The sequence below is a fragment of the Perca flavescens genome, chromosome 6 (assembly GCF_004354835.1).
Source record: "Perca flavescens isolate YP-PL-M2 chromosome 6, PFLA_1.0, whole genome shotgun sequence".
In the NCBI taxonomy this organism is placed as follows: domain Eukaryota; kingdom Metazoa; phylum Chordata; class Actinopteri; order Perciformes; family Percidae; genus Perca; species Perca flavescens.
In genome coordinates this window covers 18,513,663-18,541,304 of record NC_041336.1, presented here as the reverse complement: position 1 = coordinate 18,541,304, position 27,642 = coordinate 18,513,663, and the positions used below count along the sequence as shown (strand labels likewise).

Below are 27,642 nucleotides of genomic sequence, written 5' to 3'. Positions count from 1 at the left end.
TTTTTCAAACATCAGTCAATCAATTCTTGTCCCTGGAGAGAGCGGAAACATGTGGAAAGTCAGACAAGCACAAACATTTAACACCTGTAATTGCAGAGTCTTCCTTCTGCCAATAAGTTAATCAACATTTCTGTAAATGTGCCGGTGTCAGTTCGCTGGCTAATTGTCAACTGCAGTCCTTTGTGGTCAGATAGTTTCTGATACAATTTGTAATTATGCAAATTTTACACTGTATTTCATGTAGGCATAGTCCTTGTAGAGCTGCGTTTACCCTGTTTTTGTTAATATACTTAGGTATCAAATAAAGTATTGTTTTGGTATCAGGACCGAAACTCGTATTGGTAATACAATCAAAACATTCTATACCAAGACCTAGATAAAGGGATAAAAACTAAAAAACAATGTGACGTGAAATATCTTATCAGTGCTATTTAAAAATGCAGTGTTGAGAAAGTATCATTCATGTTTGAGTTTTATGAAAATCGAGCAACCATGTGTGAGATATCTGTAATGGATGGAGGGACAGAATGAAATACACAGAAGGGACTGATCCATCGTCTCTTTTAAGATTGCATCACAGGGACAGAAATACTTGAGTACATGTGACGGGGTTATTTATTCCAGCAGATCACTTGTAGCAGGTCTGACTTAAGTGAGAGTGTAGGAGGAGATGAGATTTAATATAAATACAACACACACACACACACACACACATGCGTTTTCACTCTCTCAAGTTATCTTCACAACTGGCTCTTATCGAGGGGAAGTACTCACTTGAATTTGGGGTCAGGTTGGCACTTGTGGACCCTTTGATTTTTTTCTCTTTAGATAATTTGGCAGCCTCTCTTGCCCCTCTTTTATCTCCCTCTCTGTCTCGGCCCGGCGGTGTGTGATAGTCCCTGTGTTAAAACAGATTTAGTAGCTGGCAGCATAGTTGCCCTGTGTGTGCCAGCAGCACTAATAGCAGTCCTATGATGGCTCAGCCTGACTCATTGGGTTACCCAACATTAGCCTCTGCTTCAGCCTTGTTTGCTCCTGCAGGATCCACATTTTTATGTTTTTTCATTATTTAAAGATAGGTTTAAGTGCTGATGAATGCAGGACTTTGCCCAGGCGTGTATGTACTTTATAGATGTATGTATGTGTGTGAGTGAGCCAGTCAGTGTGACACATCCTATTATCTATGTTGGTCATAACACACCGTGCCTGAGGCCCATCAGAAGTGTGGTTGGCTGTGTGTAGGCGTGTGTTTTTACTGTTGCGTAGAAGCAAGTGGAGAACCAAGAGAGGGACAGAGGAAATGAGAAGGGCAAAAGGGGAATAAATGGAAGAAAGAGAGAGAGAGAGAGAGAGAGAGAGAGAGAGAGAGAGAGAGAGAGAGAGAGAGAGAGTAAAGGAAGTGACACAGTTAAGTGTTAGTGAAAGAGTACTGTTTTTAGAAAATCTGCACACATTAGTGGGAGGTTGAGCTAAAGGGCGAGGGCAGAGAAAAAGTGAGGAGGGAGTGAGGCAAAGAAGAAATAGACATGAAGGCTGTTGACTGAGGATGAATGTTTAGGTGTGTGTGAGAAAGAACGTAGGCAGTCCTGTACAGAGGAGTAAAGAGGCAGCAACAAATAGAGCATGATTGAGAGAAAAAGATTCTGCAGGAAGACAAGAGGAAGTTTGTATCAGAAGAAGAGAGGGATACATGGAAAAGTGTGTGTGTGTGTGTGTGTGTTTTAGCAACCCAGGGGACTTGAAAGCCAGATTCACAATGAAAATAGGTAACTCAGAGACAGTTGGCTTTAACATAAAGTGGTCTTTAATAATTTAGGTCAGGAAAAGGGTAGTGGAACAAACTTCAACTTAGGATTCTTCCCGTCCGGGGTCTATTAGTCTTCAGGTGGTGTTGGGTGATGGGTGCCTGATGTTTAACATACCTAGGGGGAAGCCAGCTTTTGCCAAAAAACGGTGGAGGTTATGGCTTCAAGCCATAAGAAGGGCAGATTGGGGTCATATGCAAGAGTCAGGCTCCCATTGTATCAATCAAAAAAGTTGCAGCTTAAGCTAAGTGATATCTACCTGTCAGGGCTGCAGTACTCGAGTCCGGACTCAAGACAAGTTTAGACTGCTAGCTAAAGCTACGCCGATGTTTTGCTAATGTTAGCGCAACAGCGTTAGCCTAGCCTGCTAGGTAAATATTACGACTGCCTTAGGAATTTTTTTACTGCGTCCACGTTATCAACATAAGACTTGTGGCATTAGTGCTCCTTTTGTACCATAATTTTATTGAATGAAATATTAAGCTTCACTCCTACGAGACGGGTGGATTTTTGTTACGTTACACACAAAGCTAACTGGCTATAGTTAGCCTGTACGTATGCTAGCGGACATTAGCTAACTTTGCCGAGACAGCAGCAGTAGAGTTTCGGCGAGCTAACCACGACAGTGTTGTCGCCCTCTCGCCCACAATCAACCTCTGCTGCCAAAAACAGTCAACCTGCAGTGATGTTTTGAAATGGAGACACACATATCGTACCTTTTCCCAAACATCCTGGCCATTATTTTAAGGCATAAACCAACCATAGGGGTACACTCAGGGGTAACCCTGCTGCTAATATTGGCTATTACATTAGCCTAAAATAATAATTATAGCCATACATATATATCACAGTAACACTGCAAAATTAAAGTCAGACAAACCGATCCAATTAAAATCACGTTTTATTTATATACAAACAATAAGGAAAGCTTCAATACTTAAGGTTGTTGCAGTAGCAGACCAGTTTACCAATCTGGTTTTCTGCCTTCGGTATGTACCCAGTTATGTTTGTAAACAGGAAACTTGTGTATTGCCGGTAGTTCTCTTAATACATCCATGGGTAGTACGTATCTGAGTCTATGGACGCGCCCCCTGTGCCGGATTGGCTAGCCTGATTCTCCTGGTTTGCTACTGTGTGTGTGTGTGTGTGTGTGTGTGTGTGTGTGTGTGTGTGTGTGTGTGTGTGTGTGTGTGTGTGTGTGTGTGTGTGTGTGTGTGTGTGTGTGTGTGTGTGTGTGTGTGTGTGTGTGTGTGTGTGTGTGTGTGTGTGTGTGTGTGTGTGTGTGAGCGCAGAGTGTAACAAGAGGAGAAGTTATTCTGTCAGAGGGAGAGGGGAGGAAAAGGTGGAATACGAGAAGAAGCTGACTGAAAAAAACGACAAGAGACACACCAGCTTGAAGCAGACGTTTCACAGAAAGACACACTCCTCTTACTTTGCTTTCCTTTCTCACATTTTTGGTTTCATTGATTCTCGAAGCATTCCCTCTCGCCTTTCTGTCCTCCACTTAAGAGTAAATATTTGCCAAGTATTACTCACAGTATGCACCTCCTCTGCATATTTACACCAGGCACTGCAAGGAAAAGGCTAGGAGATCATTAAAGATCTAAACCACCCTTTCTCCTTGTTGAGGTGAGGTAGAATGTACCGGATACATACATACCAATACACCAGACCAACACTGAGAGGCTCAGACCCTCAGGCCACTATGATCCGAAATGAGGACACTAGGACCCCGCCCACGCACACACACACACACACACACACACACACACACACACACACACACACACACACACACACACACACACACACACACACACACACACACACACAGGTTTGTGGCACTATCTTTGTGGGGACCCATCATTGACATAATGGCCCAATCCCAAAGTCCGGACTCACAGACCCACGGACTTTGGTGCGCGTTCTCGCGAAATTCGTAAGGGCTCAGGGTTGTCCCAATGTCGAATTTCAAAGGGCGTGAGGGTTTGAGTACACACTTACCGAGCCCTTTCCGTGAGTCTGCATCGATGCAGACTTCACCAAAGGGAATTACCCACAGTTCAAAGCGTTGTGACGTTTACCGCGGAGACCGTATGGAAATCCGGAAATTACAAAGGTAAACAACAGCACGACACACGGCCACGGAACAGACCAACCTGTTGTCCAGCTTGTAAAACAAGAGTTTGGAATCAGGCAGCCGTCTCCTGGGCCTTGGCCGTGTGGAAAGCAACAAACTTAAAATGAAGATTCTTAAACCGGCAAGTGTCAGCAATATCTTTGTTATTAAACGTCGCCAAGGTAACATGTGATCTCGTGAAGTGCTGTCCCAATCCCATTTATACCTATCTGAGCCCATGTGGTCTCAGACACTCGCTCACTTAGTACCTGAGATCACTTAAGTCTGTGAGTCTTTAGTCCTTAGTCCTCAGGGCTCACTTTGGGATTGGGCCAATGCATTCCAGAGCCCCTTACCCTAACCTTAACCATCACAACTAAATGCCCTAACCCTTAAACTAGCCCTAACCATGACCTAATTATATCCATAATCCTAAAACCAAGTCTTAACGCTCAAACAGCCCTTTAAAGTTGTGGCAGCATTTTGGCCCCACAAAGCTGTCGGGACCCCACAAGTATACTGAACTCCCAGTTTTTGGACCCCACAAATGTAGTTAAACAAGAACACACACACACACACACATTCTGCTTTATGATAAATCGTGCAAGTTGCAGTGATTAATTGATTATCTAAATTAGTTGATGATTATTTTTTTGTCAATCTACTTCTAATCTAATTGATTACTTGACAAATTGTTTCAGCACTTTGGTGGAGATTACTGCAGGCACTACTCAAGTCTGAAAAAAGCACTTCCCTGACTTTTTTAGTAAACTTTCTATCAAGGAAACTATTTTAACAATTTTAAATTGGGTAAGTGCACAATAACTAATTCCATTGTCATTTGGATTTACACATACATGCATAAATCTGACTCTGACTTCATTGTTAACATCCTACCTCTTCTGACACCAAACCTACACTCTTGAGCAGACATAATACCTGAAAAAACACGTAATACTTGAAACACACAAAAACATAATTGGTCTCGCTCCTGTGGCTGAAACCTGAGGAGTTTGTGTTGTGCCTATACTCTACACACTGACGTGGCTTCAGGCTGCTGCATTGAGTCAGATGATCTGATCACAGTCTGTCATTCAACAGGAAATATATTTTTACGACTATCAGCATGGCGCCACACTTGTCAGCTCTAATAACTACGCAGACCCTGCCACACTTGCTGTTGTTTTCAAGAGGCACAGATGTTTTTGTTTTTGGGAATCAAACACACACAAAAGCTCAAACACATTGCTTCATTTAGACCGATCTGTACTTTCTTTGCTTCATTACTTTAACAAGCAGAATTACCTGCTTCTCTACAAAAACCAGGTACCTCTGCTTGTTAAAGTCTGTTGTATCAGTACCTGTGTGTCTGTTTCCTTCTTTCATGTTTTTTTTCCATCCCTTTCTGCCTTTCCTCTCACTCACTTTCCACCCCATCTCTCATTTCTTACTTTTCTCTCTTTTAGGGGTCCAAGCCCGAGGGGCCTGGGAGCCCGCGTAAGCCTGCAAGGCAACACGGCTCCGAATACCAGCGGTGCGGGGAACCCTATTGTAATCGCATTTTATGTTTTTCTCACTATAAAAGTGTTGCTGCAGCCTAAACTGTGTATGATGTGGCAATGCAATTTTCATAACTGGTCCAGAACCCTGCGGACGTCAGGCACACAAATTGACACACTACTGCCTGCAGCAGGCGCTATAATATAAATAACGTGTTTTGCCCTATAACTCCCATACCGTACACCGCACCTTAAAAAAAAGTATATTCATACATTCCCTGAATTTAGCTAAATTTCGTGATATAGGCCACGCCCATTTCCGCCTAGATTAGATCAGAAACCTACTTTTTCAGAACTCCTCCTAGGCTGTGCGTCCGATCTACAACAAACTTGGCATAACTGAACTGAAGTTTCAAAAGAATTTTGCTCGGTTCAAAATCTTTTTGTAGCTAGCGACCAATACACAAACTTTTGTATTTCTCGTCTAAAGTAAATGCTATTAACGCAACATGTTTTGTTTGCCATTCCACTCTGAGGCCCTGTACCAAATTTCGCTAACATTGGCAATTAGGGGTGGTACAAATATGAAAAGTTTATATCTTATGAAAGGCACGGAACTTGGAGGGTATGATCTAGGGCCACTCCTGAGGCCACGCTTTCATAACCTCCCGTTTGGACTACTGCAATGGAGTCCTGTCTGGGGTCCCCAGCAAAACCCTCGACAGGCTCCAGTATGTCCAAGACTCTGCCACCAGGGTCCTCACCCACACCCAAAAAAATGCATTAATGCTTTAAGAACAGATGTATAAAATGAATGTAAATGGGAAGTTTGCATTTTCAATTTACTACACACTTTGCAGCTCACCCTTAGCAATATTTCCTGTTGTTTGCCTTGCCTCCATCGCGCTTTGGGTTTCGACTCGGGTTCGACTCGCGGACACGGGGAGGCTTGGACCCTTCTTTATTTAAAGGAATATGTCAACATTTTGCACCAAGGATTTGAATTCCCAGAGAAAGTCCAACTTTTGCAATTTTAGATCCAATCCAAAAGGTTCCCGGCAAAGGAAGCAGCATTACTGTCTTCAGTAAAAGCTCTCTTACATAGTTCAGCGCAGACTTTGGGAAAGGTTATTAAAAATGAGCCCTGAAAACGAAGCTGTCTACACTTTCTCATACACCCATTTGTTATTATGAAAATATGTGTTATATCAAGAGTTATCACTGTGCTGGTTTGTAGAAATAAGATGTGGGTTTTTAGAGCTGCTACATGGAAAGTGGAACATGGAAATATTGTCATTTTCAGTGCCTTCGAGCAAAGTTCTGGTTTTATTTATTGATCTTGTGGTTACAGTGATTATCTAGTGTTTTCTTCTCTTTTCTCTGCCTAGAACAGTAAAGTTGTTTTCTGGCTCAAACTCAAATTTCTTCTGAGAATAACAGCAACATTTCTTGCCGTTCGTCTCGCGTAGCACGGGCCTCCTTCACTTGTTGATCGATGAGCAGTGTTTCCTCTGGAGGACCCCTGACTTCCCCCCTCGAGGTCAAGGCTAGGAGCTGGGTGGTGTCCTGCAAAGCGGCGACACACGGCCTCGGTCACAAGATTAGCCAGAGAATGTTAATTGCTAAGGACAAACACATACAGTACACAAAGGATTTGTGTGCATGCATACTGTGATTAGTCCTGGTGTGTGGAGTGTGTTGATGTATGGCTGCAGGGGCCAGCAGTCAGTTGTTTTGTCGATCATGTCGCAGTAATGCTTGAGGAATGACCGGCCAGCCTTAACCTGTATGTGGTATTAAGGTGCTATGGCCAGCTGTGCATGCAGAGACTTGCATGGAGAATGACGTGTCAACCTGGCTTTCCCTACGGAAATACACATGTGGTGCAAGGTTCCTGCTTGGCTAATAATGTGTTCCTCCTTAAAACTCATTAGTCTTGCCTGAGTTGGTGTTTGTGTTTCACGTTTGTGTTATGTGTGACCAGGATTGGCTTGTGTGTGGCATTTTTTGTGTGTGTGTGTGTGCGCGCACGCACAGAACAAAGCTTTTAGCCCTCAGGCAGTAACCTCCCCTCCTCCTTTACATGCTCCTATATATTGCCCACAGACCTTTTCTCGCCCCCTCCCTGGTTGTAAAACACATCTGTAACTTTCACAGCTCCCGTACAAAACACTTGACTGTCTCTCGTCAGTTGTATTCACTTTTCTTTCACCTGCTCTCTGCTGCTATCCATCTTTTACTTGTTCACCATGTCTGTTAGTAGCATCCAGTTTTTATATCTTTCACTTCATGCTTCTTTTATGTTTACTTACTGATCAAAAAGCCTTAAAGTGGTTTCAGGTTAGTTTCAGGTACTTTGATGGTGTATAAGGAACGAGTTGTGATATTAGTGTGAGTAATAAGTCATTGCAGTTAAGAGGAAATCACTGTTTTATACAACTTGGGACTTAGTTAGAGTTAGCCAGTTTTGCTTTACAATGAAGGTCTATTGCCAACATTTTTGTAGGCTCACTTTTGGTTTTACCTCTTAAGTGGTTTATTTTAATCTCACTCAACTGTTGGCTTGTATATATCCTGTCTGATTGTCTGACCACTCGTGTTTCCCAGCTGACTTCATTGTAGTGATTGTAGCCGTGTTTGTAGACCTTAGACCTTACTTCAGTAAGCATAATATTATCATAACTCACTGATTGCCATGTGGAGTGTAAATGATAACCAGAACTACAAAAACAGAATCCAAGCTGGAAGAGACTGTCATTTCTAATCAATATTATCCAAAAATAAAATCCACACAGAAAAACACAACACAACAAGCCATTTTTTTTTCAGTGCTTCAATCTGAGAAATATAATTATTTCTACAACAACAAAATAACAAAAGAAGCTGAAGTTCTCATACTGTATGTTAAATGTTGTCCAAACACAAGCAGCCCTACAAAAACCTTGCTGAATTAAAAAAATCAGCAAAAAAAGATTGGATTTAAATACAGGACCAAAAAATACATACACAAGATTATAAATACAACCCGACATGCGATGCCTGCTTTTTTGATATTCTGTGCTGTGGCTACATTTCGGCCAGTGCCAAACAAGTATTGAGGTTTAATACCCACCCTTAACTATGAAAAGTAAAAAATAATGTGTCCTGGTGGTTAAGATGCTTATCACAAATTGACAGTCAGTCTTGGACCTTGGTTGCATAGCTCTCTTCCCTCATTTCCTGTCTTTATCTCTGGTGACAAAAATAAAGGCTAAAGGCCAAAGAATTATCTAAAAAAGACAACTGACATGATGAGTCAGAGTCCAAAGAGATATTTCTAGATTATCTAGGCCTACTTACAGTGATGCTAGTTGATACACAGCTTAATAAACTGACATGAGGCAAGTAACAAACTCTTTTTTTTTTCTTTTCTTTTTTTTAAACATTGAATGTTGCTACATAATTAAATTTGACTGACTTTGTTTGGAGTGGTCTCGTGGTTTGAGTGTTTTGATTTCGTCCACAGGCCCAGACTCATCCTCGCTGCCTTTCCCTCACCACACACCATCTTTATCTCCTTCCATCATCCCCCCTCTTTAAGTATTTTACTTCTGTAAAAGCCATCGCTGTCTTTTTTCTCCCCTCCTTGGACTATTCAATAACGACCCCCTCCCGTCCTGTCACCGCTCCTTCTGTTCACAGTTATGGGGAGACCCCCTAACCCTGCACTAGTAACTGGGGGAACACCATAATTATACCATTCCTTACAATACCACACACATTCTCCTCCAGAACTATGAAACACCAGTTTTGACTCTAACTTTACCTCCCCTCCCTCTGTCCTCCATTCAGTCCATTAGCCTCCCGATGTTTTTACACACCCTAAACTCTCTTTTGGGAGGAGAATCTACTTGCCCTGTAGCGCTCATACAATCACCAACGCATGAATGAACACAATTGACTTTTACTTGCATTCTCTCTTTTCATTTTACATTCCTCATTTTGTCTTTTATGGAAGCTCTTTCTTTCTTTCTTTTTACTCTACTGTAGCATAGCTGCACACACACCATCCTTGTCTGTGTGTGTGTTTAGGTTTGTTTTCCATACACACACACACACACACACACACACACACACACACACACACACACACACACACACACACAGATACACAGGAACTATCCCGTTTGAAATGGGGCCCAACATGTTTGTGTCCTGCAGAAATATTTACAACCATTACCAACCGCATTTCACACACACGTCCTGGCAGATTTACGCGGTTAGTTGAAAACATCAGGTCACATGCGTACACTGACCCTCAAGCACCCTGCGCCCTCCACCCACCCACACACACACACACACACACACACACACACACACACACACACACACACACACATACATACATATTTATTCAGTGGATATAACTCAAACCATAGATTGTATAAAGGTGCAGACAGACACACTCTCATATAAGAGGCTTAATACTATAAAATATCGCCCATAAATCGCCCATAAATAAATAATAAAGAAAAATAAGTCTATTTCAGCAGTGTGAAATTGTGGCAGAGCGTACCACAAAAAGTTTCATGAGCTGGTTTCATACTCTACTAGAAGAGAAACAACAGATGATCCTTATGAGTGCCTTGTGACATGACGGCGACATACATTCCTTTACTCATACAAACACAACACCATGTAAGTGTGAAATTCAGCAAAGCCAGTGTCAATGAGTGCATGCTTTGACTGTTTATCCATGAGAGACTTTTAGTTCCACTTTGTCGCAGAGGCTGGTTCACATGGGAACTGTGCATGTGCGTGCGTGTGTGTGTGTGTGTGTGTGTGTGTGTGTGTGTGTGTGCGCGCGTGCAAATCCGCCTCCTCCCCTGCACTTGTCTCCCCAGTTGAGTGACTAGGAACTTTCCAGCTGTTTCTGACAGCTGTGTGAGTGGAGAGAGATCGACATAAAAACAAAAGACAAGAGGAACGAATCAAAGAAAGAGGAGCGAAAGACAAGATGATTGTGAAGCTGACAGAGATTAGAGTTGCAAAGAAATCTGAGAGCTCTGTGTGTGTGTGTGTGTGTGTGTGTGTGTGTGTGTGTGTGTGTGTGTGTGTGTGTGTGTGTGTGTGTGTGTGTGCGTATGCGTATGCGTGTGCGTGTGTGCAGTGGTGAATCAAGTATGTAGATTCTTTACTTAAGTAAAAGTACATCAATTTAAAAAATACTCCATTATAAGTAAAGATCCTGCATTGAAAATGTTCCTTAAATAAAAATACAAAAGTAAAATCAGCATAATGTACTTACAGTAAACTCAGTCGCCACTCTCATATCTGTCCGTTATACTGTATGAAGCTACCGCTAGCAGCCAGTTAGCTTAGCTTAGCACAAGATACTGCGCCTCTAAGGTGTTAATTACAGTAATGAGATTTAGAGGTGCTGTAGGTGGATTTTGTTCCCTTTGGTCCTGTTTGCAGTCTTGATGTTAAGCTAAGCTAACCTGCTGCTGAATGTCAGGTAATTAGTTTGCATGTATTTAAATTAAATTAAGATTTGGGGTCTATTAATCACCAAAGTCATGAGGTGTGTGTGTGTGTGTGTGTGTGTGTGTGTGTGTGTGTGTGTGTGTGTGTGTGTGTGTGTGTGTGTGTGTCTATGTGTGTGTGTGTGTGTCCCACAGGACTGGGGGGCAATGTGAGTTATGGTCAGTACAGTATAAACCAGCACAGTTGTGTCTGTCTGATGTGTTAGGGCCGTTTAAGTGCAGGTATGTTAAAACTCTTTCCACTATATTGCTCCATGAGGACTCTGCTTGAACGAGCACAAGCTGGACACGTGCTCACACACACACACACACACACACACACACACACACACACACACACACACACACACACACACACACACACACACACACACACACACACGTGCATTCACATCACATTCTGTGGTCATGCACTGAAAGCCGTGGTGAATTTATGTGAGCAGCCGCTTCCAAAAAATCTATTATTTCCATATGGTTAATACACTCGCTGACTGCCAAATGCAGCATGGAGACTACATGTGTTTGTGTGTTTGTGTGTATGGGTATGGCGTGTTTGCTCTTACCTCTATGATCTTAAATTAATTCTCCCCTTATTTATTAGCTGTTTTCAACAGTCCACTCCACCCTTACTCCTCCAGGGACTGGGAGAGAAATGACCACAGGTTTAATAGCTGGGCTATTTCATATCAGTTGTATTTGTGGCAATGCATTTGAAACTCTTGGTCTTCTCCTGTGTTTCTGTCCTCCAGGTTTGTGGAGGAGGTGCGTTGGACTCCAGAGCAGAGCAGTGTGCAGCCTTTAACACCCAGGAGTTCATGGGTCGCCTCTACAACTGGGAACCTTTCACTGAGGGTGAGTATTGAGTTAACACACACATGGTAGTTTAGGGTTTCGCTGCACAGTGCTTCAATGTGATAATAGGCTTATTGCTAGAATTAAATGCTAGGAGAGGAAAGGGGGGGGAGCGTCAGTAAAATGTGTCATTAAATGAGTTAAATGTTGCTCTGGTATTACTGTGTTGGCAGGCCTTTCACTGCATGCTCAACCCACCACAATCCCTCCTCTCATTGGCTTGCAGTACTTGCAGCGACGAGGGTGGTGAGAGTCAAGAGAAAAAGACAATGACTGGAACTTAATCCGCTTTTTGTTTTTTGCACAAAAACACTCTACCTCCTCTCTGTTTCCTCTCATTTGTCCAACATCTCCCTTTCTCTCCTGCCAAGCCTCCCAGCCCCGACTAACCACACAGATTCCTACTGAGTGAGATAGAGAAAGAAAGAAAAAGACAGAGAAGGGGAGGTGAGAGGTGATGGGATGCAAGTGTTTTGTCAAATGACCACTGGGAGCAAAGGGAGACAATGTAGCGTGTGTGTGTGTGTGTGTGTGTGTGTGTGTGTGTGTGTGTGTGTGTGTGTGCGTGTGCGTGCGTGCGTGTGAGTGTGTCTGTGTGTTTGTTTACTTTTGTGTTAAGTGTATCATAGTTCAGCTTAATGAAGAGTGTGTCTATTTATCTTTGTTTTCCAATGCTGGAGGAAAAGAAAGAGAAAGAGAGAAAATGCTAAACAGATATTTGAGGAATTTAAAAGAAAAAGAAGAGTGGATGGAGAGAATATTACAAAACATGGGGGGATTTGGGAGTGAGAGATGGAGGAGGGGAAGAGAAAGAGAGTAGAAAGAAACACAGCTGTAAATATTTGTCATTAGACTTATGTGTACAAGCCTCTGTGTATTTACAGTATGAACGTATTGAAAAGGGTGCTTGTACTGTAGATGAATGGCTTAATGGATCTGGAAGAAAAAAATGTTGTGCATGTATGTTTGTGTATCTGTCTGTCTATCCACTTGTGATTACTGTATCAGCTGGCTGACATTCCTCAATGCACACACTTTGAGAGAGTAGGGCCAGACACACTAGATCAGCAACACCAACCACATACTTTCTGTGTTAAAACACACATAACACACTTGTCAAAAAATACACAAACTTGGAAGAGCATGTAACACAAATAAGATGTCATGAAGAATGACAGGATAAAAACGCAAAAAGGCTTGATCGACGAACCCACAGAGAAATTTCACCCGACTTTGCCTGTGGAGAATTTTAGCATCTTTCAGCTAATTGTTTTGGTTTTACGCCCTGCAGCTTTACTGATTTCATTGTCACCTATCTCATCAACCTCATTTCCAGATGCAGCAGGCAGCTGTTTCAGTGCAAAAGTTCAAATTAACCCATAGTACACTACCTGATCAGCACCAAGCAGCAGACAGACAGTGAGTAGCTAGTGAAGAAAGCTGAAAGGTGAAAGAAATTTAGCAGCTAAAGACGCAGATATTTCCTAGTGTTGAGTAAAATGGAGCTGAAAGGAGAGTGAATATTCAGGGGGCCAGAAACACAAATGCAAATTAATGCTAATTTTGTTCTGTCACAGCTGGATGTGTAAACAGGCAACTGTTTAACAGCTGTTGCATTACTTGTAAAAGGTCAACAGAGGGAGTACACCTTAAAGGCTGTTCTGATATGTTTTGGTCTTGTCAGAGGAGCCTCAGGCCAGTTTTGAGGATGCAGGTGTATCTAGACAACGCATGCTGTACATCTGCACGGGAAGTCATTGCAGGGGTATCAGCTGGAGTCTAACTGTCTGCATAAACACACAGGGGCTTTCCTTTCACCCACCAACTCCCATTTCTGTGTGTTTTGTGAAGGGAAAGAGTGAGATTACTGTATTTATCCTGAAATGAGCTGCTCCTAAATTCTCCCTATCTGCTGTGCGTCCTTGCCCACTCGGCTCATTTTAAAACCAGCTTGTCCTTGAGATCTGCTGAGAAGAGGACAGGACAGAGCGAGAGGACAGGAAGAAAAACAGAGACAAACGCTTATAGTGGGGGGTGGTACATGGGTAAATCCTGGTAGAATCCTGGTTAAAAAAACAGCAAAGTCATATCACTGTGAGGATGTTTTTTGGATAAAAGAAGCTTCTAAATGTGAGATGTCACATTTAATGGTAGTGATGACTCTGATGGGGGTAGATACAGTCCGGTATGTGTCAAAGGTATTTGCAGATGACGTCAGCTGGGTCAGACACGCTCGATCTGCGCTGGAGATGATCCTTTTCCACTCTGCTAAGTAAACTGTATTGCACTGTTTACTTCAGTCCGGTCCCATTGGCTACAACCCAAACCTTCATATCTAGCTTCCCATCAACACACTGGAGGCTGCGAGGAGTGTGTGTGTTTCAACATCGAATGGTGTATTAGTAATTTCTCTCCAGCTGCACTCATCTGTTTAGGACTTTGTACAGCACTGCATATAATTCCCATAAGTATTTACATTGAACTGTGTAGTCAGCTCTTGCTACTTAGTGTGTGATTTTTTGCCTCCAAAGTGACAGCCCTGTTATGTATGTACTGCAAAGTGTTGTGGCCTATGGTTTGGAACTCATAGCTTAAACTGTAAAGCTGCCATTATGGTTATAAACCACAGAAGTGATTTATTTTAGTGGTAATGTTTCACCTCACAAGCTTGGCGCTCTGAATAACAGTACCTCTGTAGTTTTGTAAGCGCTGCACGTGCAGGTGTTGTTTTACTTGAATATTCCCTTTTTTTTAAGGCCTCATCCTCTCTCTACGCACCCATCCTCCCCTCTTCCTGTCCCACTGCCTCACTCTTTCTCTCTCCCTGTTGGAGTTTGTTTAGACGGAGAGATAGTGGGGAAGTATATTTAGACAACATATATTCCACTGTCTGAACACTAAGCTCAGAGAGGGAGAGAGGGAGAGGCCCGAGATTGAGGCGAAGAGGGGAACAGAGAAGCAGAGTGCAGTAGCTAGAGACAAATGAAATTCAAAGATGCTAAAATAGAGAGAAAGATGATTAGGAGTTGGAGGGCACTCAAACATGACTTCATGGCAGGATGAAGAGGAGATGGAGAATAAGGGAGATGAGGAGGTAGCATAAAGAGAGAGGCAGAGATTACATGAGTGGCAACATGTCTCCCCCTCTCTTTTCTGTCACTGTCTCCAGTCTAATCTCTCAAAGATAACTATGACAGACAGAAAGAGAGAACAAGGGTGGAGAGAGAGAGGGTGGGAACACTGCCTCCCTTCCTCTGTCTTTCTAAATATGTACGGTATATCCATGTCACTGCAATTTTAAGACAAGTAAATGTTGGCAAATAAGTGGAGATGGAAGTTTGGCCTTTTGCATGGCAATCATGGACAGCAGCTAATGCTTTCATACTAATTATTGTACAGTAGTTATATGCAGCTAACAAGATTGACATTCATGTGTTAATCGAATCAGTTAAATCCATAAAAAAAATATTTTTTCATCCCACATTGTTATATCAAGTAGTTTAAAAGAACAAATTAATTTTCTGTAAAGCAGAGAACAGGAAGCTGCTGTAGATCGGAGTCATCTGATCTGACAAAAAAACAGTTATGAGTTTGAATATAAAATCATCTTTATTAAATGCTGACTGATGTTTTTTTCTAAATGAAAGCAGTTTTTGAGACATTTCAAAACTTTCTCTCACTGGCACTTGATTGTTTCCACATACTGTATGCTGATGACACAATGTGGTATGTTGATGAAGCACTTTCTTTTCTGATGTTTTATATTCTCTCTCACCATGTTTTAGAACCATTTGACAGAATTCATACATTGTTCCAGCAACAAAGTAAACTCTGATGAGTTTGCTGTTCCACTGAAACTGTCTCTGCTCCTTAAAGTATCATAGAGTCGATGTTTACCTATGCTGAAGGGCCACTTCTACGTTTCCGGAGTATATTTACAAGTAAATTGATGTATCTAGTACATCCAGACTTCAAATGTCAATTGATTCACGTTTATAACTTCCTGACCACTTCCAGCCACTTAGTGAGAAAAATTCACTTCTTAATGTCTCCGGAGTTTTTTTCGTCATTAAGATGATACTAGGTTCACTCAAAATAGGATACTACTTGTGCTTTTATTTGCTGAAATGGAAACAAACAAAACAATGAAATGGCATTCTAACTGTCTAGTTTTACTAGTCCTTCTCGTCTGTCTCGAGGTTTGCCATTTTTCCAGTATGATGACTTGTGTACTAGTTATATTATACCTGCCGTAGCATTTTTGCACTTCAAAGTAGAGATTTAAGAAACAGATTCTATGAGACATATGGAGTTACTTTAAGTTCACTACACACTTTCTGCATTCTCTCTTGGACACACAAGGTGAAAGCAGGGGTCAGGTATTTGACCTTTAGTCTTTGTTCTCGGCTATCGCCTATGAACGTCTTGACTTTGAAGATGGTAGGGGCTTTGGGTTACTTGGTGATGATGGCTTATTGAAATGGGAGAGAAGGTCTTCCCATGGTGAAACAATCTTCGCTGTTATTATATGAAAACTAGGTGGCATTGGTGTAATATCAGAACCACACTTTGATTACTTAAAAATGTCAAATTTACTTCACAAAAGACGGGCTTTTGGAGAGAAACCCTATTTTTCAAACTGCTTCAAGGACAGAATAATATAACTGTGCAAAACGTTTGACCACAAGGTGTCATGTTCTTCATATTTATATAGAATTCAATAGTGGGCACAATTGTGTCGTAATTTGGAAACATGACACCACAGTGAGAAGTCATAACTTCAGAAGCACAGAATTTGTCCTTTTAACCCCTGAACTCCCAGTGACAGAAACTCCTCCCTCCCATCTGCAACAAAATCTATGACCCCTTACATATGCTATGAGCTCATGTTTATGGCTCTATTTTACACACAAACGCAGCCCTATACACAAACACACACCAGCTCTGCCCTAGGCCTTTAACCCCTGCTAGACCCCCAATCTCTAACCTAAAAGAGGATGATGAACAGTGGAGCCACTCATTGTCCCTTGCTGTTTTTGCCCATTCCTCTGTCTCTTTCTCTCTTCTTTAAAGGAATAGTTCAACATTTTTGGGAAATACGCTTATTCACTTTCTTTTCAAGACAAGAAGATTATTTCATGTCTGTGTTAAAAGAGACCAATTTAGAAATGCTCCTCTGTAACATTGTCGAAATAAATAAACAGTATTTTTGAAAAAGTATTAAAATTGATGCAGCAGAATCAGGGCAATATTGTTGTTTTTTTTTATTCCACACATTCTTCTATCTTGTCAAAACTGCTCCTACATTACCCTACATTCATACATCTATCTTGTCAAAACTGCTCCTACATTACCCTACATTCATACTTGTAAACAGTGGTTAGCCTAGCTTAGCATTGACACTGGAAACAGAGGGAAACAGCTGGCTTTGTCCATGTGTGTCATGCTTACATAAACAAGTATGTAAAAATTACAATTTGTGGTTTCATAGGGAGTTAAGTCAGATTAATGTCTTCACATTTCATACTAGAAAAGAAAGCAAAAAACATACAGTATTTCCCAAGTTGTTAAAATATTCCTTTAAACCTGCTTATTGTATTTCACCACATAAATACTCTTCTTACTTTCTCCACATTTTTTGCTTGTAACCCACCCCTATTGTGTTATTGTTTTTATTCTCCACTCGTGTATTTGTCTGCTTATTCTCTCAGCACTGAAAGACTTCAATTTCCTTTCACCTTAAAGCTGTCTTCTCTTTCTCTTATTCTTCCCTTCTGTTCTCTTTTTCTCCAAGTACATCTCTCCCTTTGGCGTGCGACCGTTGGGTTCCTCTCATAAATCAAAACCTTCCTCTGGCTTATGTTTAAACCTCTCCTCTGGGTATCTATCTCATGGTAAGGTGCAGCAGTGAATGCACTTGCACAAGTGAGCAGCAGGGGAAATAGCTAATCACTCTGGTGCTGTCTGACATTCGGGGAAGCCACATGGAAAGACATTCATCCCTTAGCTGGGTCTTCTCCACACCAGGCAGACTCTGAAATAAGCTAAACAGACCATACACACATAACAATACATTGTGCAGTAATCCTCCTTTCCTCTGTCAATGTGTTGCAGTTGGTGTGGAGAAACAGTGCGAGCTGACCTGCAGACCTGCCGGCTATCGCTTCTATGTCCGCCAGGCCGAACGCGTCAGAGACGGCACCCCTTGCTTCAACTTCAGCTCCAACGACGTGTGTGTAGAGGGACAATGTCTGGTGAGCACATTTAAATGTGCATGTGTGATTTTAGCTTCAGGTGTCTGAGCCCAAGTCTATTCTGTCTAGCCAGGGTTGACAAAGTCCAGAACCTCTTAGTCTTACGTCTGAAGGCTGATTTAAGCCTGGCATTCAGATTCTGAGTGTCTCCAACCTTTTTTTTATTACCCTGCTCTGGGCCTCTGTTCTCAGTATCTTTCCCACTTTCTCTCATTTGCACTCTCACTCTCTGATTTTGCCCTTATTCCACACTTCTGTTTCTGGCAATAATCTGGCCAGCAACAGTTACCAATTTACACAAACAATGGTAAAGTAAACACTGGCGGTGGATGTGAAATGTCAACCACATTGGAATAGCTTTTCTCCGCTCTGTCCCCACCCCTCCTCCCACATCTCTCTTTTTCCCCTGCCACCATTCTCTCCCCCCCTTCATTGTCTGACCCATCACTCACATCTTTTCACCTTCCTCTCCTGCCAGACCGAGGGTTGCGATGGGGTACTGGGCTCCGGCTCTGTGATTGACAAGTGTGGAGTGTGTGGTGGGCGGGAAAACTCCTGTCGAAAGGTGACGGGAAGCTTCCAAAATGTCACGGTTCCCCTTGGTTACCACAAGATCCTGGACATCCCGCCCGGAGCTACATTCATTAACATCACAGAGAGACGAGCCAGCCCTAATTACCTGGGTAAGATCTCATAGACACAAACAAAATGCACACACACAGTTTAGAACTTCTTACACAATACTGGTTGCAGCTCTAGTAGAAGTGAGACGTTGGCAAGGGAATTGCAGATTTTGGAATAAGATTTGGCCCACAAGTATGTGTGCACTGGCTTGGACTAAGACTGTAAATTTTGTGGCCTCACAGACTCCAAGCAGATAAAGTTTGTATTGTTAGAGCCCATAAGGAGCCAGTGAAGTGTGTATGTGAGAGTGTTTTTCCTCCTGTTTGGTAATGAGACAGCACTCCAAAGTCTGTGTTTGTCTGACTGAGAGTGTGTTTGAGCTTATGGGGGTTTCCTAAGAATTCGCTAGTATGTAGACTAAACAAGGTTAAAATAAGAAAATAAAACGTCTTGCTCAATTCCCCCTGTCTCCTCCTTTCTGAAACTCCACACCCATCTCTCCAGCCATGAGGAGTGGCACAGGGGCTTCAGTGGTGAACGGGCGTTGGGCTGTGGACCCACCTGGGGAGTACCAGGCAGGAGGGACTACCTTCACTTACACCCGACCTAGAGCACAGGCGGAGGGGGAGGAAGAGAAAGGCGAATCCCTCAGGGCTCCAGGACCCACCACCACACAGCTACAGTTATATGTAAGTACAGTGTTTATTTTAACACTGTAAGCAAACATGAGCACGGCCATGGAAAAAATAAGTTCATGATAAGAATCGCACACATGCACATAGACAGTGTATTTCACATCTATATAACATTGTCGTAAGCCCGAGGCTATGCTCTCCTGCTCTGTGTCAAGATCTTCCAGATAGGCGTAGTTATTTTAGCGTTATGGCGGAATAAAGAGAGCTATATTAAAGCTTAGCCTGAGCCACATCAGGCTATCTGGGGCTTAATACTAACAACTCTAACCTCAGGCTAAGATCTTATTAAAGAACAGAACTCATCTGCAGCTTTGCATCCAATAGCTACAGGAAAGGAGGGGGTTCAAATATAGCAAGCATCCACTAAAGCCAGAGTTTGATCTCCACTGGGATCACCTGCATTTTTAGGGCTTTATGGGATAATAATTTAATAATTTAAATAAGACATAAAAAGACTAAACCTCTATAACCACACCAGTGGCACTGTGAGACTTTACTGCTCATTACATGCTGGAAAAGAAATTGTTGGATAGATGAAAAATAGAAAGACAAGTCTGCTATCTGTAGAGCCAAATTTAAGTAGAGGACAAAATTAAGTTTGGCCACAAAAAAAACTATAAAATACCCCAATTAAAAAGTGTTTATTGATTGTACACTTGCTGTTTTTGGACATCTCAGCTTGTCCATCTCAGCATGTGATGACCGGATCTTATAGGGCGTGTTGCACAAGTTACACCATTAGCTACAACCATTGTTCACTCAGAATTTAGGTTTGTTTCCAGCTCCCGCCATCAACTACTTTACTTCATCTTACTATCACATCAGTATGGCAAAGGAGAGAGATCAGGTAAATCTAAACACTCAAGGTGCAAGGTACTTGAAACAGGGACGGTCATGATCAGCATCTTAACCACTAGCAGCCCGTTAGCTTAGTTTAGCATAAAGACTGGAAATAGCTAGTCTAACTCTGTCCAAAGGTAACAAACTCTGCCTACCAGCACCTCTAAAGCTCACTGATTGACACATTACAACTTGTTTGATTAATCTGTGCAAAAACCACAAATGTAAAAATGATATGTTCTCGACAGACAGAGATTTTGTGTATCACTTTAATCCCTTCATGTCATTGTCATGAACTGAGGTGGCAAAGTTTCACCAAAGTTCATAAGAGTGTTGAGCAACTGCCTAAATTACATTGCCATCTCTGGCCAAAAATAACAGATCGAAATGTTGTTGCCATGGGACTCCAGCTGATTTAAGTTTAGATAACCTTGACTATGTTAAATCTTGTAAGATTGTCTTCAGGGTTTCTTAAAGGTCCAGTGTGTATCGTGTTTAGTTGTTCATTATCAAAATCTGTGTTGCCCATTCATAAACTTGTCCTTTTTCATGAATATTTACCACCACCATCAATTCCAATTATTCCTTTTGCCTTGAAATTTTACATTTGCATTCGCATGAACTTGGGTAGACGCCATTGACATATGTAGACGCTCCATATTCATGCGCCATCTTGAAATACGTTAGCCGGTAAGGGACAAACAGGACATACTGCTCGGCCTTTCACGTTTTCGCTGTCACATGATAAACTCACAGGTGCTGCTAATGGGTATTGTAGCTTCCCGGCCCCGGCAAGTTTGAAGAAGGAAACATGGAGGACCACACGTATTCAAAATCCAAATTTCAGGAACAGGAGTCTTCTTCTTCGCACAGAAAAAGGATATTGAAAAGAGCAAGGATTTTTGAAGCGTGAAGGCTACCGTAGCTGTAATACATACATTGAACTGTGTGGTGGGAGAGAGTTGATTGCGATATATGATCTCAACACTATATGGGAGAAATTCCTACACATTGGACCTTTAATAAAGAGGGGTGACACAGACAAGCATACACCCTGCTGAGGCATCCTTGGGCATTACACTGATTCCCTGCCAGGGCCTTGGTGGCTGTTCTGTAGCTCATTCTGATCCCGATGTACATTTCTCTATGGGGATCCGTAAAGCAGTTTTTTGGGGTGTTTCCTATCATTGGCTACTTTTCACCTATAGGTCTGTCTGTTCTCTCACCCTGTTTTGCTCTCCAGATCATTTTCCACAAGGAGAACCCGGGCATCAACTATGAGTTTTATGTCCCCGTTGAGAGGGAGGTAGAGAGGGAGAGGCCGACAGAGAGAGAGAGGGAGACACCCAGAGAGAGGCCGAGGGATCGAGAGCCAGGGAGGTCACCCCTTCGCAGTACGTCCATCGCACATTAACTTTCTGATTTTCCTTCTTCTGTTTGGCTTACTTTTTGACAGCCATGTTTTCTGCATGTTTTATACAGAAGCATAGAGACACTGGGTTCTAGACAGTTATGTTTAGCCCATAGTTGAATCTGGTCAGTGGCAGAATTGAACCCTAAATCAAACATCTCAACATTCATTCTTTCCAAATGACTTAATGAAACACGATGGGTGTGGTTGTGGGCCAAGTGGGAGGGCTTTTTTGTGCAAGTGTGTGTTTGTGTGTTTGTGTATGACCTAGATGGGAGGCTATCTGGTCCACATGTTCGCTGTCATGAGACCCTGACCTCATCATGACATCATGAGCGTCTGACTCACTGCCTTCCTCCTAGTCTCAATATTTCAACATTCCTGTTTTTCCTCTTTCCTACCTCTTTATCGTTCTTTTCTCCTCCTCCTTGTATCTGTTTCCCAATATTTACCTCTTTCCCCCACCTTTCCTATCCTTTTTAATTTGTCTTTATGTCAGTCTATTTTTTTCTTCCCTCCCAGGTCCTCTCACTGTGTCAGTAGAAGACCCTCCTCCTGCTCCTCCTATTTCAGTCCCTTCTTTCCCCTCCACCTCTGTGTTCTCTCCCCCCTCCTCGGACCGATGGACACCTGAGAGGTCACGTCCTCGAGGCTCTGCACCCAATAGGAATGCTCGGATCCCTCCTCGCACTGACCTGCCACCGGACACACAGCCACCGTTTGTGTGGAGAAGAGGAGGACTCACAGAGTGTTCTGCTTCCTGTGGCAAAGGTAAGTAGTCCATAAATGCCTGTTAGAACCTAATAAACATGTGATGTTTGAACTCATTGCTGAAAATGTTCCTACTTACTTACTGTACGTTGGATAAAGTGATGTCTCCCCCCTGTGGTTCGTAGGTGCAAATACAAGAACATACAACTGATATCTTTCTCACTTTGTGCATCTATCCACGTGTCTTTCTCTCTGTGTAGGTTATCAGAACAGAGTCATTCTGTGTATAAACCGCTATACAGACGAAGAAGTGCCGGAGAGGAAGTGTGACTCTGCAGCCAAGCCGGGTCCTGAGGAGGAGCCGTGTAACACACATCCCTGCCCACCGTTGTGAGAAAAACACACAATTACGTTAAACAAAAACACACCATGTATATTATTTTATATTCAGCTCTCCAGGAAGTGAAAGAAAAACATTTTTTCTTCAGAAGCCAGTGCATTTTACAAAGCTGAAAATTTACTGCACAATGATATTTTTCTGTACTTTGAGTATTTTTTAAGACAAGAAATAAAATATTTACCAGTGTGGTATGAATCCAATGCAAATCACCTTGTTTTCAGGTATTTTCTAAAAACAAATAAAAACGTTCTTTATTCAAGTGCAGCAAGCCTGCCTTATTCTGTCTCATCTAAAGATATAGACACTCATTTCTGGAAGTGAGTGGAATTCTACTATGAACAGGTTATTATGTCACTGCAGTGCAGTGTCTATATTTTTTAATTACAAAGAGAAATGACTTAATTAATAAAATGAAGATGTAAAAGTAGTACACATGTTGTCAAATAAAAAGAATGAATAATAGAGAAAATGTTTGGATTGCCTTTAGTTTGCGCCATGTTAAAAGTGAGAGTGGTGTGATGACTTGATGAAAAGCCAGGAAGGTAACAAAACATGCTGACAGAAATCTAAAAACATATTTTTTGCATAATGGTTGATGTCATTGTCAGTGCATACATGATGTGTGGTGATCTGATAAAAGCATCTAATACTGAGACACAGCAGTAGATGTTATTGAAGTAGTTGTGCATCTAAAGGCATGTGAGTATGTGTTATGTTCCTGTAAAACATATCTCTCTCTCTCTGTCTCTCCCTCTCTGTTTCTCTCAGCTGGGAGGCCAGTTCATGGTCAGAATGCAGTGTGTCCTGTGGCCCTGGGGTGCAGCAGAGGCAGCTCCAGTGCAGGCAGAGCTTTGGGAACCGCTCCACCATGGTTCACCCGCAGCGCTGTGCCAACCTTACGCCGCTAGAGTCCACACAGAAGTGTCAGCTCGGCCTCTGCTCCCACTGGGAGGTCGGCTCAGACTGGAGCACGGTAGGTCAACAATACCAGTGTACAACTGGAAAATCGATCTGCTAATGGGTCTGCGTACAAGGTAAAAAGAGGCCAAGTAAAGTACTGGTATCGCAGAATCTGCTAACATATCACAGACAGAGAGAGTGGGTGGAGCTGGGTTAAAATAAGCAAGAGTTCTTGTGTGCATGGAGTTCCCTTAATTTGGCATTTGAAATGATGGTGCTGTGGCTCTATCTTTGTCTCTTAATTTTAGTAAGTACTTTTTAAGTCAGAGACTGCTGCAGACGCTGTGCCATGGGTGGCAACAAATTGTTTTTTAAGATTGTGGTTAATTTATGTTTTCCAATTAATCAGTTACTACCCATTTTGGGTAAATAGACAAATTATAACAGATATCAATCACAAGAAAAGTTCACAGTTCTAACCAACAAACAACTTTTAATAGTTTTACATACACATCATTTTATATTTTCATTCATCATTTCATCAGTTTGTGTACTTGGGTTTGTGTTTTCCTGCTGCACAACCAATAGCCCTTTGGGAACAAATAAAGGATTAATTGATTAATAATCAACCTTCAACCTATTTGTCAACTAGTATTTGACCAACTCTAGATTGTTATCAAGGTAATAGGCATAATGCAAATTCCCTTTCTTTCATCTGTTTATACTCATTCTTGCTTTTCTCCTCTCCATTTGTCACAGTGCTCAGTGGACTGTGGAGTTGGGAGGAGGACGAGGAGTGTGCGCTGCATCAGCGATCAAGGCAGCGTGGTGAACGAAAAGGAGTGCAACTCCAGGGCTCGCCCGCAAGGAAGCGAGGAGTGCAACATGGGCCCCTGTGTAACCAACTGGTACTTCACTGACTGGTCCAACACTGTGAGTAACGCACATACAAAGAATCAAAGGAAGCAAACGTCCACAGCACTTAACAGTAATCCTCAACATGATCTTCCACTTTTTTCCCTCAGTGTTCGGCGCAGTGTGGCCCCGGGGTGCAGAGGAGGGAGGTGTTGTGTCTGACTCGAGGAGGGGTCAGAGAGGGGGGAGGAGGAGGAGACTGTGTTGGGGAAAAACCGGCAGAGATGAAGGCCTGCAACGGGGGTCCCTGTGTGCCAACAACCATGTGGTACAGCAGCCCCTGGACACAGGTAGGATGGAGGGGATAAAGAATGAATGAAATGCAGAGACGAAGGGAGGAAAACTAGATTTGAAGGGCAAATTGTGTCCAAGTTTTTTCTCACTGCAAGTAAGTTTAAAACGTCAATGGATTTTTCCCCCTTTTTTTCGCTTGTTGTTCTTAGTTGCCTGACTGTTTGATGCCTGACAGAAGTTCATGACCAAAACGTTGCATTTTCAATAAAGTTGTAATTGAGTTTGCGGGAATTCAACTGTTCCTTTTAGTTTCTACAATTCCAGTAACTTGAATTATTATTTTGTGTCATCTCTCATCTTATTTAATTCTTTTTATTTATTTATTTTTTTCACTTATTAAGGTTTTGAATGATTGTTTTGGAGTAACAGGGAATTCACGTTGCAGTAATTGCTATTGTATTCCTGGTTTAGAGATTTTTGTTCTTTTTCCAGTGTAATGTCCCCTGTGGGAATGGATCTCAGCGACGAGACATCATTTGTGTCCAGAAGATGGGGAATGATTTTACTGTCGCACCAGCCAGTGAGTGCGCTCATCTGGACAAACCTGCCGCGGTCCAAGAGTGTGAGATGGAAGAGTGTGAGCCACAGTGGTTCACAACAGAGTGGAGCGCGGTGAGAGACAAGAAGAAAGGGAGGTTGATCTCAGAATAAAATGTTGGAAAGAGAAATAATGTGATTGAACTAACAAAATTGGTCAGGACAACTCTGATGTATTTTAATTCCTAACTATATTATGTACACTCTCTTTGTTCTCAGTGCTCACGTTCTTGTGGAAAAGGTTTACAAATGCGGGAGGTACGCTGTCTAACACCAGACAAAAAACACAGCCATGAATGTGATTTCAACACCAAACCTGAACAGGAGCAAATCTGCAACACAATACCCTGCAGTCCACAAGTCACAGGTGTGTGTGTGTGTGTGTGTGTGTGTGTGTGTGTGTGTGTGTGTGTGTGGGTGTGACGATGTTGTGTGTGTGTGTGTGTGTGTGTGGGTGTGATGATGTGGTGTGTGTGTGTGTGTGTGTGTGTGTGTGTGTGTGTGCGTGTGTGTGGGTGTGACGATGTTGTGTGTGTGTGTGTGTGTGTGGGTGGGTGTGGGTGTGATGATGTGGTGTGTGTGTGTGTGTGTGTGTGTGTGTGTGTGTGTGTGTGTGTGTGTGTGTGTGTGTGTGTGTGTGTGTGTGTGTGTGTGTGTGTGTGTGTATTTTTCTTTCTTGCCACCAACCTCTCTCTCCTCCTCTCTGTTCACAGATGAAAATTGCCGGGACAGACGTCACAACTGTGTGATGGTGGTCCAGGCCAGGCTGTGCGTCTACTCCTACTACAAGACTGCCTGCTGTGCCTCATGTACCCAAAGTGCTCAGCGTGCCAAGAGGCACTGACCAGCCAATCACACAGACAGTCACAGTTGTGCGATAAGTTAAGGATTAAGTCAAAAGGGCTGAAATGAGAAGTCTGTAGAAATGGACAGCCCAGAGTAGACATAATCCTTGCGGTGGCCGTCAGATAACATTTAGCTATTTTCTCCTGATTCTTCTGGTAAATAACTGTGAAAGCAGCCAGTTCCTTTTTCCAGTTCTCTGTATATGATTTTAGAACAACATATTCCACTGAGATTGCATCTGTTTACTTTGTGCGTTAGCTTTAACAGGTTCATAATGTGTCGCAAAGGGCTGAGTGATGCATTTGCTGTGATTTCAACTCTTGGAGGCTGATTTCTAAGGCTGAGCGATTAGAATGGAAGGTGCTGACTGAGGACACAGCTGTGTTTCAACAACAAATGTAGTCTTTTTTTTAAGATTCTCTTTAATCTACAGGATCTTAAAACAGACGTAATCAGATATGCATACCACTAATTATGCAAAGAAATATGCTGAACAAATAATGACCATGTGTGCTAGATAAACTGTGTATACTGTAGTACTACTTGTGCTGAAGATCTACTGGAATAGATCTACTGTGTTTCTGTACACTGCAGACCCCCAACTAAGCTAGAAGGATTTAATTAACATATCGTTCATCTTTTTTCAGTATGCCAAAAATATTTTCTCAAGCGTCCTCTTATTGTTCAGTATTTGGACAGATGAACCAAAGGAGTGGGGTGACCATGGCAGTTAGTGACCAAATATATCAGAGCGTGAAGAAGTGAGATTCTTCCTAAACAAGGATTATTAGACATGGATGTTAAGCAAGCAAAACAGAGTCTGTACAGACCTATTCATGTCAGTTACATACATGTAGGTCTTTTTAAAGAGCTGTTCGAGTTGTGTTAAAATCCACAGCTAAGGTGTCATAGTTGCAGTTATGTTCTTACAAAACTAAAGACAATGCTGCTTACTGACTAATAGACAAAAAAATTAAATTGTCAAGCGATAAGATGATTCTATACTTTTCTACTTGTCAACAAATCACATAAAAGACGAAACCAACAATGTGTTAGTTTGATGATGACAACAATAACAACAGCTCACAAATATATAGTTGTTTTTTTTTTAAACCTCACTAATTTTAAAAAAAATAGCTGGGCACTGTAGTTTTTGGCAAATGTCACTCAAACAAAAGAAAATAGTGCTTTGTTGAGGGACTATTTTCAGATGCAGATTACCAAACTTTAGTATTTATGTGACCAGGATGGTATATGTGTGGGATTGACTGCAAATAAACTACAGTGTCCATGTTCATATTAATGAAGGAAATTATCATCCAGTGCATTGGTGTGGCTAATTTTAATGTTTTTAAAGTGCTCATATTATGCCCATTTTCAGGTTCATAATTGTATTTAGAGGTTATATCAGAATA

At 42.1% G+C, this 27,642-nt stretch overlaps 1 protein-coding gene across 2 annotated transcripts in view; it reads left to right on the top strand.

Moving 5' to 3' along the window:
- The window catches only part of adamtsl4 (ADAMTS-like 4), a 36,264-nt gene extending 8,958 nt beyond the window's left edge, over positions 1-27,306 (top strand). For both annotated transcript variants that reach the window (XM_028581474.1, XM_028581473.1), the window contains exons 5-17: positions 11,698-11,800; positions 17,915-18,054; positions 18,533-18,737; positions 19,183-19,367; positions 21,457-21,607; positions 22,147-22,395; positions 22,596-22,725; positions 23,504-23,708; positions 24,395-24,568; positions 24,661-24,840; positions 25,277-25,456; positions 25,601-25,748; positions 26,095-27,306. In XM_028581474.1, the coding sequence (XP_028437275.1) occupies positions 11,698-11,800; positions 17,915-18,054; positions 18,533-18,737; positions 19,183-19,367; positions 21,457-21,607; positions 22,147-22,395; positions 22,596-22,725; positions 23,504-23,708; positions 24,395-24,568; positions 24,661-24,840; positions 25,277-25,456; positions 25,601-25,748; positions 26,095-26,225 (2,181 nt within the window). In that variant the 3' untranslated portion in view covers positions 26,226-27,306. The remainder of the gene's footprint in view (positions 1-11,697; positions 11,801-17,914; positions 18,055-18,532; positions 18,738-19,182; positions 19,368-21,456; positions 21,608-22,146; positions 22,396-22,595; positions 22,726-23,503; positions 23,709-24,394; positions 24,569-24,660; positions 24,841-25,276; positions 25,457-25,600; positions 25,749-26,094) is intronic.
- Positions 27,307-27,642: the final 336 nt, after the last annotated feature.